Genomic DNA, 16,087 nt, shown 5'->3' with positions numbered 1-16,087 from the left:
CTTAAAGTTATTGTCTCTGTGGTTCCTGTGGTAGTTATTGTGCAAACAAGTACTCTACTTTACTCTCTCTACTGGACCCGACCATGACAATAAGGTTGGCTTTTGACTTTAAGACATTTGCAGTTAATTTAAAACTTTATATCATATATACAGCTCAATATATGTCTCAACAAGTCCCTGCCTCATTTGCACTCAAAAATGATGCAACCAAATATTGTGAGGATTAAGATGTATTTAAATCCCTGCTTTGCATACAATATCTGGACAGACAGGGAAGAACATTAAAACGTGCTGAGAGATGACCAATGTCCTCTACAGATACTCAGTATGTTTTCCTGTTTCCCTGTTTTGTCAATTTAATCCCACACCATGACAACACCATTTGAGATATACAATATCCATGCAAAATTTTGCATCCTCAATATTTATTGACTCTATTCCACAAGCAGGAGGAACAAACACTAGAGAAATGAGCTTTAAAGGGTTAATGCAACCAAACATGAACAATACATGATATCTGGGCTGCGTTCAGCCCCAACAAAACATTGCAAAATGTTTTTTAAACGGAAACAGTGGTGCGTTTAACATTCTGTTTTGAGAGTTGCAACTATGGCAGCTGAGAAGGCCATTCTTTGTGTTCTTTTTGAAGAATTGATATGCTATATTTTTACTATAAAACTCTTACGGCAAACATGTCTTTTAATATCTTCAATTGTTGCATATACCGAGCTGCAGCAGACACATTTGTAAATGACTTTACTTGGACCCATTGTGCAAGCTGTCTCTTTAATACCGCCTGGTTTATATACATGTTGCTGCTGATTGGGCGGACATTTTTGACACACCCACTAAACAAGAGAAAACGTATCTCAAACCCTGTTGCACACCGTTTCCAGGAAACATGTTGTTCAACCCGGAAACCGTAGCAAAACTTTGCGTAGCGGTTTGAGCTTGAATGTGCCCCAGGTAACAAAGGGAGTGGGAACATCAGACAACCAATCAAAACTCACTGACATAATTGACACAAGTAAAAGTAATGTGTTCTTTGACATTTATAGGGATAAGCACATTGCAATTGTTCTTATACTGACAGGGACAACAGTTTACAAGAGTATGTAACATTTTTATCAACATTAAAACAAGAAGAATAATCAACAAGAAAAAGCCAACATGAAGATGTTTATGGACGTGATCACGTGTAAACTCTCCTCATTCACAAACTCTTTGTTCTGGTCAGTTAGGATCCTTTTATGAGCTTCAAACTGATGCACAAATATAATCAAACATGTCTATTGCAGATTTGGACCTCAAAGGATAAGCTTGGGGTCACTTCATGAGGTAATCAATGATGACACACATGTATTGATGACCATTATCTGTCAATGACAGTTTGTAAATGAGGTCCAAATGAGGTCTCAAAGCGCTGTTCAACCTAGAGTACATTAAAAACAACAAAAAAGCAAATCTTATTGCTCTTTTTGTTTCTATTTTTGGTTTTCGTGTTTTCATGGCTACTACTGCCTTCATTTGTTATTATCATTACTGACTTCACTCGTTTTGTTCTTTAGTTGGTGTGTGTGTATATATTTTTCCCTCTGTTTCAGTTGTATTTGTCTGTTCTCGTTGCAATATCCATTTTATATAAGAATTAATTCCTCAGTAGGTGTGAATTCAGTCTTGTTTCAGAGAGGGTTCTTCACACTACACCATGAAACATTTTGAATATGATGTTGGCTTCTTCAGTCCCATTAACAACCTTTGTTTTATTACTTTTGGAGTTCATCTATGACAAAAGAAAGCATTGTCCATATGAGAAGTTGTACACAAAATATAATAGCCATTATTATACTGTATACATAACATTTTTTACATATTTTTTATGGCTATATTCACATTAATCTTTAAAGTCCTGAAACCACACTATGCACATACTGTATAAAGCGCCTGTCATTAATTGGTGTTGACAATTAGGCAACATTTGACAAAAATATTGAAATATCAATGTTTATCTCTCAAATTCATTCAATGAATGTTATCTTATGCATTAAAGGGGTAGTTCAGTAAGGCTCAGTAAGGCCTGCATAGACAGCAATGCCATTCAAACTCTCAAGGTCCATTAATGTACTAAAAACATATTTGAAACAGTTCATGTGAGTACAGTGGTTCTATCTTAATATTATAAAGCGAAAAGAATACTTTTTGTGCACCAAAAAAACAAAATAATGACTTTTCAATAATATCTAGTGATGGACCGATTTCAAAACACTGCTTCAGAGCTTTACGAATCGAATCAGTGGATCGGAGCGCCAAAGTCACGTGATTTCAGCAGTTTAGCCATTTGATATGAGATCCGAATCACTAATTTGAAACAAAAGATTCGTAAAGCTCAGAAGCTTCATGAAGCAGTGTTTTGAAATCGGCCCATAGATATTGTTGAAAAGTCATTATTTTGGGGGTTTTTGGCACACAAAATGAACGAAGGTCTTTTGGGTGTAGAACGACATGAGGGTGAGTAATAAATTACATTTTCATTTTTGGGTGAACTAACCCTTTAAATGCTTTATCTCTGTCTTTAAAGCACACTGAGGGCTCTATTTTAACGATCTAAGCACATGGTCTAAAGCGCAAGTGCACTTAGGGTGTGTCTGAATCCACTTTTGCTAGTTTAAGGACAGGAAAAATGGTCGGTTTGCCCGGTGCATGGTCTAAAAGGGTTGTCCCTGTTCTCTTAATGAGTAAAGAGTGTGTTTTGGGCGTACCGTGCAATAAACCAATCAGAGTCTCATCTCCCATTCCCTTTAAAAGCCAGTTGCGCTTGTGCCATGGCGTATTCGCTATTTACAAGGCAGAATTTGCAAGTGGAAAAACTGAACGCGTCTATAGTGAGGAAATGAATCTGCTCGTGTGTGAGGTTAGAGCACACGAGCAGACCATCTGCGAGAAAAGCAGAATTCCACCAAAGCATTTTATCTTTATGCAAACAATAATAATCTTTTACATTGTAATCCTTTTATTCTTAATATTTGGCATGTTTGTGTGCTGCTGCGTGTCCCTGTGTGTGTAATAAGCAGAATGTATGTGTGTTGTGCACCCGCATATAGACACATATTACTAACGCTCTTTAAATAACAAAACAAATATTGTGCCATTGACTTTAGACCAGGTTTCAGCTGGTCAATGGCGCAGTCCTTTTCAGTTGCCTCAAAATAGTAATGCGCCTACAATGCGCCTGAACACACCTCGTTTTCAGACCAGCATACCCATGGGTGCACAAATGGGCGCAAATCCATTTTCTATTTAAACAACGTGGAGCAGGACGTGAAAATAACTGCGTCGGGCTGAAACTAGCAAACAACACTTGCGCTGGGTGTATGATAGGACCCTGAATGCTAGATGTAAGGAGCCAATGCTAAAATGCTTGTAAGGTCCACAAACAGCCAATTTGTGACTTTATATGACCACTTAGACTCATCACTTTTCGAACCACTCAGATTAAGAACCATTTTATATATTTATACACTTGAAACAGTCTGGAAGGGGTTATGCGCTTCACTTCACGCTGTGGTACTTTGCCTTCAGATTTTTGTATAGATATCACATATCCACGCATAAATATGTTCACATAAATTAGCATTGTACTTTTAATACAAAACTGTAGTGCTGTATTGTGAATAAAATAACTTCTGATACTATACAACCTATAAAAATAGGTTATGTGAACAGTAAAGCCCTCCTACTTCGATTTGATTGGCTTTGTCATTTTTTGGGATTAACAACCGCATTTACTTACAGGAGTGAGTCTCTAAATGTCCCGTTCACACAGAAACTTACAGTAACATCTGGAATACTGTCTGTATGAACGTGCAACAAGAGTCAAGCCTGTGTTCTCTTACCAGTAACCATAGCGACAGTGACCAAAGTAACATCAAAGATGGTGAAAAAGTCTGATCACATTCTGACAACATTTTGATATTGATGATCAATCTGCACTGAGCCAGAGCCTGTTAAACAGATGAGATTGTTTTCAAACAAGAACAATTATTCTTAACTTTATTAGTGTCATTTTATTTACATGAGAATGTAAATGTGGTGAAAGAGATTATAATTGCTAAACAAATACATTAGACTATCAGAGCGAGTGAAAGACACAAATGCTGTTAACTGGTAAAAATGTTTAGTTGGTCTGAAATATCATATCATAAATATTATAATCATTATGGATGAGTTCAATCCAAACATTATTATATTTGTAGGCCTGATACTGAAGAGCCTGAAGATTTCTGCTGACAGACTCATCTGAGCTTCTTCCTCCTGTTCCACCTTTAAATCAAACAAAACCATCATTTGATTGAATATTAAAGCAACATTAATCATTCAATATTGCATGTTTCTGATACTCATGCTGATACACATGCTGCTTTATTTAACTGTAAAGAGTCTCTTCCATCTGTATGAAACACATTTACACATTAATCACACATTTATTTCTCCTCATAGACACAGTAGTGACTCTTCTGTGGATCACCTGATGATTACTGATCCTCTCATGATGATTTCACAGATCTTCATCTACTCTGTAAGGAGGAACAGAAGAGAAACAATCAGTGTTCAGTGGAACAAAGTGCAAATTAGTTATTATATTTCAATTACTTTTTTTTAGTAAAAAGAAGTTACATTAAATTGCTGTAATTAGATTAATTACTGAATTTACATGATCTTGCAGAGATATCTGTGTTCTAATATAATACATTTAAACATGAATCATGTTGATATGTTTGTTTGTGTTGATGTGACTCCTATTGAGAAACTAATGAGTGTACGGCACATGGAATAAACCACAGGGAGCAAATACAAATGATATTTTGAGTTAAAACACAAACCTTTAGTTAAAGTTTAAACATTAAACACTCTAGTTTAAACATGTTTGTAGGGCTCTTAGTAAATAACTGAAAGTAAAGTGAGTAAAGTAGTGTGACGTGTTTCTTGTCAAAGTAAAAACACACTAGAGACAGAGACGTTTCTCATGTAAGGCTGGACAGCTGTGAGCTGAAGCTGAACACACTGATTTTAGCAGGAGTGCAGCGTTTCCTACAATCTGAACAAGTCAATTCTCAAACTGAAATGATTCACTTCTACTGACACAATTAATAAAGCAGGTGTTGTTGAATAAAGCTGTGACAGTGTGATTTTGTTCCTTTCCTCCTGTAATGTTGGGTCGGCAGAGCAGGGATCCATTTGCAAGCTTTATTAAGAACAGTATTTACACAGGTAGACAGGGGCAAAGGCAGGAACATAAACAAGGACAGGCAACGGTTGAGGCAGGCGGCAGACAAACAGAATCGGTACAGGCAAGGATCAGGGCAGGCAGCAAACAATCACGGTCCAGGAAACAGGCAAAGATCAGGGCAGGCAGCAAGGGTCACAGAGAATAAACAATCCAACGGTAACAGGGTAAATAGTCCACAAGAAAACGCTCAGAGTTGATCACCGGGGCAAAACAAGACTTCGCCACCAGGTGGTGTGTGTGTGAGTCTTTTATAGTCCAGGTAGTGTGCTAAACTGTATGTGGCAACAGGTGATTGGTGTGGAGTGTGCATGTGATTGGCAGGGAGGATTATGGGAAATGGAGTCCAGGAACTGACAGGAACAGACGGTGATCGTGACACCTCCTTTGTGTTGAACATTTTAATAACTTCACATTTTGTTCTCACACAAACCCTTTGTCAGAATAAAGCTTAAATTAGTTCACCCAAAAATGAAAATTCTGTCATTAATTACTCACCCTCATGTCATTCCACACCCATAAGACCTTCGTTCATCTTCGGAACATAAATTAAGATATTTTTGATAAAATCCGATGGCTCAGTGATGCCTCTATTGCCAGCAAGACAATTAACACTTTAGAATCTTTTGTTTAGTGGTTGAATTAGTGGTTGGGAGCGCCAAATTGACTTTAATGTTTAATTGTCTATCTGTGTTGTTTGTATTGTGTAATGGTGGCAAATGAGTTTCCCCTTACAGGGATTAATAGTTTTCTTATTATTACGATCCATCTAGGTTAAATCGCAATAAATAAAAAAAAGAAAGAAAAAATGCCTCCCCCGCCCAGTCGTCAGACCAAAGAAAAATAAATAAATAAATCAAACCACTGGATTCAGGGTTCAAGAAAACGATTAATGTTTTATTAAGATGAAAGAAAGTAAATAAATAAAGATTTGAGAATTTCCAGGATAACATAAACCAGTGGGTGCGTGAACTTCAGGAAGACCCAAGGCCCAAAATAACAAACTAAACGGGTAATAAATAAAAAATATCCAAAATAGCTTCCCTCAAAATATCAAAAACAAAAATACAACAAATTACCCTTACTACACTAACAAAAACAGAGCGAACTTACTTTCAAAAGAAAAGGGCAGGTCAACCCTACCGAGCACCATCACTGTAAAGAAAAGAAAAAATATAACAGAGTCGAAAAATAATGCTCAATGTGTAATAGGGGTCTGGCGGCTGGAGAGGAGACAGGAGAAGTGCGACCGACCCGAAGTCGCACAGCTCAACTGCATGAAGCGGAAGAGATGGTTTTAAACCCTCATTCAATCATCCTAACCCAATCCTGGCAGAGAGAGGTGGAGCCATCCCGCAACCGATTACGTGATATCCTGCTTAACACCAGCAAAGCAAAAGAACACACAGACAGAAATAACAATAATAGGAAACAAACAAAATCAACCAAATAAACAATATACAGAATTACACAATTCCGTAACATAATCTAATCTTCCTTAAGTCATAAGTGTTTTGAAATTTCAATAGTTCATGTGACTTTGGCAGTTTCATACGCAATCCGAATCACTGATTCAAAACAAAAGATTCATAAAGCTTCGAAGCTTCATGAAGCAGTGTTTTGAAATCGCCCATCACTAGATATTGTTGAAAAGTCATTATTTTGTTTTTTTTTGGTGCACAAAAAGTATTCTCGTCGCAGTATAATATTAAGGTTGAACCACTGTACTCACATGAACTGTTTTAAATATGTTTTGAGTACCTTTCTGGATCTTGAGAGGTTCAGTGACATTGCTGGCAATGGAGGCCTCACTGAGCCATCGGATTTTATCAAAAATATCTTAATTTGTGTTCTGAAGATGAACGAAGGTCTTAACAACATGAGGGTGAGTAATAAATGACAGAATTTTCATTTTTGGTTGAACTAACCTTTTAATGATAATTTCCTTTAACAAATATCTGAAAGGTTTGTTCACATATCAGAGATAAAAGAAGATCTCTTTAATATCACAGTGATGTTTCCTCACCTCAGGTCACAGTTTGAGTCTTGTAGCACGTCACAGAGCCACTGCTTTGAGTCTCCTATCATATTGTTACTCAGATCAAGATCTTTTAAAAACTGCAGTGCTTTTGAGTTAGTCAAAGTCTGAGTTAAAGAAGAAACATCTGTAATGCCACAGTTCTGTAGACTAGAAAGACACAAACAGAGGAAGAGAAATCATCTTACAAACAAATCATTAAGGTGAAGAATTTTACACAAATATAATATGAACTCAGGCTCATTGTGAGATATTGAGTATAAAGTGCTTTAGTTTAAACCAGAGTTCTTCAACCCTGCTCCTAGGGACCCACTGTCCTGCAAAATTTATCCTAAAGATTTTGATTAGCTGGTTTATGTGTGTTTAATTAGGGTTGGAGTGGGTCCCCAGGAGCAGGGTTGAAGACCTCTGGTTTAAACTGTTGAAGTGATTTTAAGCATTTTGATTCTTGTATGTGAATGTTACTGACCTCAGTCTCTCCAGTTTACAGTGTGAATCCTTCAGTACGTCATATAATTGCTTCACTCCTGTGTTTCCTATTCTGTTCCAGCTCAGGTTCAGCTCTCTCAGGTGTGACGGGTTTGATTTCAGAGCTGAAGTCAGGATGACACACTGTTTCTCTGTAATACTGCAGTAACTCAGACTGAAGACAGAGAAATAACAATTGTTCACATCTATGATGATCATCTTATTGAAGAGCTACAGCAGCATTTAGTTTCCAATAGTCTGTTTTGAAACCCAGTCACACTAGTTCTGTGTGCTGGAAGATACTGTTTCTTCTTGATAAAAAAACACATAAAAAATGTGACCAATAGGGAAAACACAGAAAGTGCAGTGCCATAAAGAATGAAACATAAGCCCTGCTGTCTTAAAATAAATAAACTTCAATCACACTGTAACTGCTGTACAGTATAATGATACTAACTCTAGTTTCTCCAGCTTGAACTGTGGGTTCATCAGTAGATCACTGAGTTTTTTCACTCCAGAGTCTCCAAGTTTATTCCAGCTCAGGTTCAGCTCTCTCAGGTGTGACGGGTTTGATTTCAGAGCTGAAGTCAGAGCAGAACAACCATCTTCTGTCATATAACAGCGGCGTAAACTACATTAGAGAGAGCAGAAAATAACAAAGAAGAAAACACTTTGTGATCTGGTGAAATAAAGATGATTTTCTCTTCCTCTGTCTGTTTTATTTGCTTATGAAGATGATGTGACTTTACAGAATAAAATACTAAGATGAAAATTTTTACACAAATATAATGTGAACTCAGGCTCATTGTGAAATATTGAGTATTATGGCCCGGTTTCACAGACAGCACTTAACCTAAGCCAGGATTAGGCCTTAGTTCAATTAGGATATTTAAGTAGCTTTTATAAATGTACACTAGAAAAAAAAACATCACTGGTGTGGTGCATCTTGAGACAAAAACAATAGCACTGATATTTTAAGATACACTATATTGCCAAAAGTATTGGGACACCCCTCCAAATCATTGAATTTAGGTCATTGAATTTAGGTGTTCCAATCACTTCCATGGCCACAGGTGTATAAAATCAAGCACCTAGGCATGCAGACTGCTTCTACAAACATTTGTAAAAGAATAGGTCGCTCTCAGGAGCTCAGTGAATTCAAGCGTGGTACTGTGATAGGTTGCCATCTGTGCAATTCCATTTGTGAAATTTCCTCACTACTAAATATTCCACGGTCAACTGTTAGTGGTCTCATAACAAAGTAGAAGCAATTGGGAACAACAGCAACTCAGCCACGAAGTGGTAGGCCATGTAAAATCACAGAGTGGGGTCAGCGCATGCTGAGGCGCACAGTGCGCAGAAGTCACCAACTTTCTGCAGAGTCAATAGCTACAGACCTCCAAACTTCGTGGGCCTTCAGATTAGCTCAAGAATAGTGCGTAGAGAGCTTCATGGAATGGCTTTCCATGGCTAAGCAGCTGCATCCAAGCCTTATATCACCAAATGCAATGCAAAACGTTGGATGCAGTGGTGTAAAGCACGCCACCACTGGACTCTAGAGAAGTGGAAACGTGTTCTCTGGTGACGAATCACGCTGCTCTGTCTGGCAAACCAATGGACAAGTCTGGGTTTGGTGGTTGACAGGAGAACGGTACTTGCCTGACTGCATTGTGCCAAGTGTAAAGTTTGGTGGAGGGGGATTATGGATTATGTTTTTCAGGGGTTGGGCTTGGCCCCTTAGTTCCAGTGAAAGGAACTCTTAATGCTTCAGCATACCAAGACATTTTGGACAATTTGCTCCCAACTTTGTGGGAACAGTTTGGGGATGGCCCCTTCCTGTTCCAACATGACTGTGCACCAGTGCACAAAGCAAGGTCCATAAAGACATGGATGAGCGAGTTTGGTGTGGAGGAACTTGACTGGCCTGCACAGAGTCCTGACCTCAACCCGATAGAACACCTTTGGGATGAATTAGAGCGGAGACTGCGAGCCAGGCCTTCTTGCCAACATCACTGCCTGACCTCACAAATGCGCTTCTAGAAGAATGGTCAAAAATTCCCATAAACACACTCCTAAACCTTGTGGAAAGCCTTCCCAGAAGAGTTGAGGCTGTAATAGCTGCAAAGGGTGGGCCAACTCCATATTAAACCCTACGGATTAAGAATGGGATGTCGTTAAAGTTCATGTGCACATAAAGACAGGCGTCCCAAAACTTTTGGCAATATAGTGTATGTTAGTACAAGTTGCTTTCAGTTGAAACAGCTCAAACATGCATTTTATTCTAGAACTAGCTTAAGCCTTGTCTGTGAAACTGGGGGAAAGTGTTTTAATTAAAACTGTTGAAGTGATTTTAAGCATTTTGATTCTTGTATGTGAATGTTACTGACCTTAATCTCTCCAGTTTACAGCATGAATCCTTCAGTAAGTCACATAAGTGCTTCACTCCTGTGTTTTCTAGTTTATTCCATTTCAGGTCCAGCTCTCTCAGGAGTGACAGGTTTGATTTCAGAGCTAAAGTCGGGATGAGACACTGTTTCTCTGCAATATTGCATCCACTCAGATTGAAGACAGAAAGAGAAAAATCCATGTTCAGTTCATGTGTGAGTTAAATGAATCATGAATAAACGGCATACAATCACTAATAAACCACTAAAAACATAGAAACTTAATGATATAAACGAACAAAAAGGAGCATTTGAGGATACTAGTTACAATACAAGTCTGGATCCATCCTCACTCCACAAATAAGTGAATTTATCACTCTAGATTAATATATAGGATCAATGTAGAAACAATAGAAAAATTTACATTTAAAAGGTAAACATTTTTAATGCAAGAAAATCTTGTACATTATTCTATTGTTAAGTCATTTAAGAGTGTAATTTACAATCTCTGAATACACATTTTGCTTAACAAAAGAACATTTTGTGAAAATCATGTCACTGGAGCTTAACCTACATTAGCAGAGAGAAAGAGAGAGCAGAAAATGTGACAGAAAAAAAGAAAACGTCTAGGTTACTATTGTAACCCTCGTTCCCTGAAGGAGAGAACGGAGATGTTACGTCGATACTGACGTAATGGGGTCTCGCCTGGGAGCCCAATCACCTCCAAGTGGTACAAAACGAGCCAATGGAGATTGGCCAGTGAGATTTACATGCTGAGTCACACCTACCCAGCAGATACGGGTATAAATAGGATTGGCATACTCACTTCATTCATATTTTGCTGAGGAGCTGAGACAGGCAAGGGGACGTAACGTCTCTGTTCCCACCTTCAGGAAACGGGGGTTACAATAGTAACCTAGATGTTCCCATGCAGTTAGTCACATTCGAAGTTACGTCGATACTAACGTATTGGGGTCCCTATGGAAAATGCCATAGCGACTGAACCGTGTTACGAGTGTTACGAGAGAAGTCCCCCATGCCCTAGGGGGTGGAAGGGACAGGATCTTACTCAGAAGATGGTCGAAGCTGCTGTTCCTACCCCAGGGAAGAGTGCTTCGGAAATCAATTCCCACGTTTTTCAGCCAGACCAAAATGCCAGGGAAGCGTTCCCAGTCCCAAGGGAGGGGAACGCTATGGAGACCACACCCTGCCCAAAGGGAGTTAACGTGTGGAAATACACATATGGACTGACCCGTGGGGCAGTACTACATATGGAAGAACTCTGAAGTAGGTCCCACCTAGCCAGGGAGGAAATGCTACAGCACAGAGACAGGGCAGAGCAGAGCAGAGCTGCCCAAGGAAAGACACGGGTTTACCATCAGGGAAATTGTACCGTGGATAATACACATATGGATTACCTGAAGGGAATTACATCATATGGGCATCTAGCGTTGGACTACCTGCCGTTGGATGCCTCCGCCGCAAGATGCTGAAAGGAACCCCACAGGCTTCGCAATCTAGGGAACTGAACTGAGGAACAGAATAAGTGCGTGGCAAGTGAGAACCTGTGGCTATCTACTTGTTGACAGCACACGTGAGGACTTCGGTTCCACTCTGAAATTATAAAATCTGAGAAATCTGAGGGTCTGCCTCCTCCAGGGGCAGTGCTTGCAAGTTCACCACCTGGTCCTGAAGGCGAATGGTGGGAACTTTAGGGCACGTATCCAAGCCGAGGTCTCAGGATGACATAAGACAAGGTTGACCCGAATTCTGGGCTAGAATCGCTGAACAAAAATGCTTGCATGTCCCCCACCCTCTTGAAGGAAGCAAGCATAGTCAGGAGCGCTGTCTTCAAGACAGGCTCAACTGCCTCTAGGGGCTCAAAGGGAGCTCTCTGTAGGCCCGAGAGGATGACAGATAGGTCCCAAGAGTGGATGAGGAGTGGCCTGGGAGGATTTAACCTCCTGGCACCTCTTAGGAACTCTGTCGTGAGGAGTATCAGTTCTGGGAACCAGGTCCAGTTGGGCCAGTAAGGTGCAACTAGCAAGACCTGCTCCTCGTCCTCCCTGACCTTGCACAGTGTCTGTGCGAAAAGGCTCACTGGGGGAAACGTAGACCCCGGGGCCAGCTGTGTGCCAGTGCATCCGTGCCGAGGGTCAACTGGCAGTGAGCGGACTCCTGGGAGGCAACAGAACTATCTGTGCATCCCCAAATCGGCTCCAAATCAGCTGGATCATTCTCCTGGGAGCACGAGCTGTCGTGAGAGCACATCAGCCACACTATTGAGCTCGCCCAGAATGTAAATGGAGCATAGCGACCTGAGAGGAGGAGATGGTGGGCAAGTTGCGACATGCGACAAGAGCATAGGCCACCCTGACAGTTGATGTACGCCATGGTCAATGTGTTGTCCGTCAAGACCAGTACATGCTTGCCGTGCAGCAGCGGTCGAAACTTGCATACACATAACACATTATCTACTTCTATAATTCAATTCATGTAAATTGTTAGGCTGCATAGATTAGGTCAGCCGGAACCAGGAACACTTCCCATAACACCTGATGTACTCACTACATCATAAGAATGGTGTCTACGCTAATATTAGTCTCTCTCTGTTTATCTGGAGGTTTGCCGCAGCCTGCCAGATCTAGGCAGTATCTTGATGAGATGAAAGACCTGCATCTAGACATGACGATAATGCAGCCCTGAAGTGTCAACTAAACTATCCCCTGTGAAGGCCTCCTTCTGTAATGGTCGGCTGCAGCAGAGATGAATCAGAATCGAACTTCTACAAAATGGGTTTATTAAATAAAGAACCAGAACAACCAAACCATAAGCAAACATAAGAACAGACAATGGAGTGCAGGAAAGTGAGTCCATATAAAAGGTGTGAAGATGATGAAGTCCAGGTGCAGGGAGTTTGTAATCAGCAGGAGGGCAATGAGGAAGTGAGTGCAGGTGTGAATCAGGGAGGATGATGGGAGATGGAGTCCTGGGGAGACGTGAACTGCAACAGTACCTCCCCCTTCCGGTAGGCGCATTCTCGCGCTGTGGATGGAACAACCGAGGAGGGGGGGTGGGCGCCCTGGAGACCTACACGCAGGTGAGGGAGGTCGTGCAGACAGGTATGGAGGTCTAGGAGATCTAGGAGGTCGAGCAGCCATGGCGGGTCAGGAGCCTCGGGTGGCCATGGCGGGTCAGGAGCCTTGGAAAGCCAAAGCGGGTTAGGAGCTTCGGGCAGCCATGGCGGTTCCTGAACCCCACCCACATGTTCCCACCCCACGGGTATATGGCCTTTCTTTGGGAGATTCCGTGGTGGTAGGAACGGGCTCGTGGAATGAAGCGGGCTCATAGGCTAGAGCGGGTTCGTGGACAACTGGAGTGGGCTCGTGGAGAACCGGAGCGGGCTCGTGGAGAACTGGAGCTGGCTCGTGGAGAACTGGAGCTGGCCCGTGGAGTACTGGAGCAGGCTCCTGGAGAACTGGAGTGGGCTCGTGGAGAACTCGTGGAGAATAGGAGTGGCAGGTTCAGTCCAGAAATCTATGAGCCAGTGGTCTCTCTCATTCTGTGGCTCTGGCGCGGCAGCGGCCATCTTAATAGGCGGCTTATGCTTCACGGTGGCCACCTTGTTCAGTGGCTCTGGCATGGCAGCGGCCATAATCCATGGTGGCTTGAGCTTTGAAGTGGCCATTTCGCATTTTGGCCCCAGCGCTGCATCGGCCATCTTGCCCTGTGGCCCTGGCATGGCAGCGGCCATCTTCTTGGGCGGCTTGTGCTTAACGGCGGCCATTTCATGGCTTGGCTCCGATGCGGCGGTGGCCATTGGTGGTCTGGGCTTCGGGACAGGCAGGACAACTTGGGAAGACCCACTGGAGGGATATGTGGAGGAATCTGGCGGTAGGTGAACTGACCAGGCCGCGTGTTTTTCTGAGGAGACTGGACAAGGAAGACACGTTTTTTCCTGAACCTCTTCAATTTAGAAATCAGAACCATTTAAAAAGAGAATCAGATTAATAGACTTGACTAGGGAAAAGGAACAGGCAGGTTCAATATAATGAATCGTATCCTCGTCCAGTCCCTTCAGAAAACACGCGTTAAGTGGTGCATCTGGCCAGTTCACCAAACAAGAAAGCTCAGAAAATTCCTCCACGTACCTCTCCAGCGGGCGACCGTCCTGTTTAAGGCTGAACTGATGGGCTTCTGGATAGCAGGATGAATTGGGACGATGAAGATCCCCATAGCTGCAGAAGTCCTCACTGTTTGGTCTGTTCTTCTGTAACGGTCGGTTGCAGCAGAGATTAATCATAATTGAACTTCTACAAAATGGGTTTATTAAACAAAGAACCAGAACAACCAAACCATAAGCAAACATAAGAACAGACAATGGAGTGCAGGGAAGTGAGTCCATATAAAGGGTGTGCAGATGATGAAATCCAGGTGCAGGGAGTTTGTAATCAGCAGGAGGGCAATGAGGAAGTGAGTGCAGGTGTGAATCAGGGAGGATGATGGGAGATGGAGTCCAGGGGAGACGTGAATTGTAACACCTTCCCTTTCCTTTCCCTATGTGTAGATAAAACGTTATCAAATTATTCCAGTTCGCATAGATCAACGACTAAACATATAGACTAAACATGTAAATGAACGGCAAGAATGCATTAAAGGTATTCGGTTTTTCAGTAGGAAAGATGTCATTTAAGCGGCCACCCAGAGCGTGCCCTGGCATCATGCCCATCTCTGGACTCAGCTGTGTAGCCAATGCTGAAGTCTCATATGCATCAATCCGAGCGCCGTGACCACGGCTATGGATGCCATATGCCCCAGGAGCTTCTGAAATTGTTTCAGTGGAACCACAGGCAGTTCAGCACTGACTGTGCGTGCTTGTTGGTGAGACTGGTATGCTCGACCCTCGAAGCAGAGAGTAAGAACGGTCTGTGTCGAGGTGAAATGAAAGTACGTGTCCTTCAGGTTGATTGCTGCAAACAAATCCTGGGGAGGATGCATTCCTGCGTGAGTAACTTGAACGGGAGCTTGTAAAGGGCCAGATTCAAGACTGGCCATAACCGACCGCTATCTGCCCACACACACCCTGTATGAATGGAGAGTCAGGAAACCACTCTTTCTTGAGAATTTGGGCCAATGGCAGAACAGTAGTAAGATTCTCCACCCAGCCCTCCTCCGGGGAAGGAGTGGTGCGTACACCAGCTCCTGAGAAAGAGCTGTTCCCTGCAACTCCGGGTCACCCGTCACAAGGCCGCCTCGCTAACCGTTTAGGTTTAGTGATGGCCTGGGGACGAGCTGCATCACCTTCCTGCAGAGGGGTTGGCCTCAAGGCTGAGCCGGGGTGGAGCGCTGCTGTGCATTCCCCTGCAGTGTCGCCGCAAAGATCACCTTGTGAGATGGGAGCGTCGAGAAAGCGCACTTTGTCAACATCTTGCATCTCTACAGGGTTTATCCAGAGATGGCATTCCTGGATCACCAAGGTAGACATCGTCTGGCTGAGGGCCCGTGCTGTGACTTCCCTCACCCAGAGGGCAAGGTCAGTCAGTGTGCGCAGGTCCTGCATCAACCCCAGCTCAGAACTACCCTTGTGCATTGCTTTGGCCTGCAGGATGGCCATTGCTTGCAAGAAGGAGGCGGTCTGTCCAGGGGCACTGTGAGGCTTAACAGCTAGAGCTGCCATCACCTCACAGGCACTGGATGGGAGCCACGGATGATTCCTCCAGGTGGCAGCACTTTGCGGGCATAAATGCACCGCAATTGCACAGTCCACCTGAGGAACCCCCATTAACCCCCTGACTGCCCCACAGACGAGGGTAGTGAGAGAGGAAAAACTTTGAACAGATTTTGGCACTAATGTACCTCCATACTGTCAAAGTTCTTCATGCACTTCTGGGAAAAAAAAGGCATGGGGGCAGG

The 16,087-nt window shown here is 42.4% G+C and overlaps 1 protein-coding gene across 1 annotated transcript; it reads right to left on the bottom strand.

The window, feature by feature from the left end:
• Positions 1 to 4,089: 4,089 nt before the first annotated feature.
• LOC127510703 (ribonuclease inhibitor-like) lies at positions 4,090 to 10,902 on the bottom strand. The gene is made up of 6 exons (XM_051890641.1): positions 10,178 to 10,902; positions 8,248 to 8,421; positions 7,792 to 7,965; positions 7,311 to 7,472; positions 4,526 to 4,574; positions 4,090 to 4,320 (listed from the first exon to the last, which is right to left on the bottom strand). Exons 1-5 carry the CDS (start codon positions 10,375 to 10,377, stop codon positions 4,556 to 4,558), a joined length of 729 nt encoding a protein of 242 aa, XP_051746601.1. The 5' UTR covers positions 10,378 to 10,902; the 3' UTR covers positions 4,090 to 4,320; positions 4,526 to 4,555.
• Between the last annotated feature and the right edge of the window lie 5,185 nt (positions 10,903 to 16,087).

Source organism: Ctenopharyngodon idella, chromosome 4 (assembly GCF_019924925.1).
Source record: "Ctenopharyngodon idella isolate HZGC_01 chromosome 4, HZGC01, whole genome shotgun sequence".
NCBI lineage: Eukaryota > Metazoa > Chordata > Actinopteri > Cypriniformes > Xenocyprididae > Ctenopharyngodon > Ctenopharyngodon idella.
Note: the sequence above shows the minus strand (reverse complement) of the source record. Positions and strands in the feature narration are given on the sequence as shown.

Bases quoted from the DNA above. Each gene is read 5' to 3' on its own strand.
- LOC127510703 (XM_051890641.1), bottom strand. From the start codon at position 10,377: ATGGATTTTTCTCTTTCTGTCTTCAATCTGAGTGGATGCAATATTGCA. The intron at 8,422-10,177 runs GTCAGTAACATT...TCTCTAATGTAG, and splicing joins TGTAAACTGGAGAGATTAAG to TTTACGCCGCTGTTATATGA. The intron at 7,966-8,247 runs GTTAGTATCATT...CTCTGTCTTCAG, and splicing joins TTCAAGCTGGAGAAACTAGA to TCTGAGTTACTGCAGTATTA.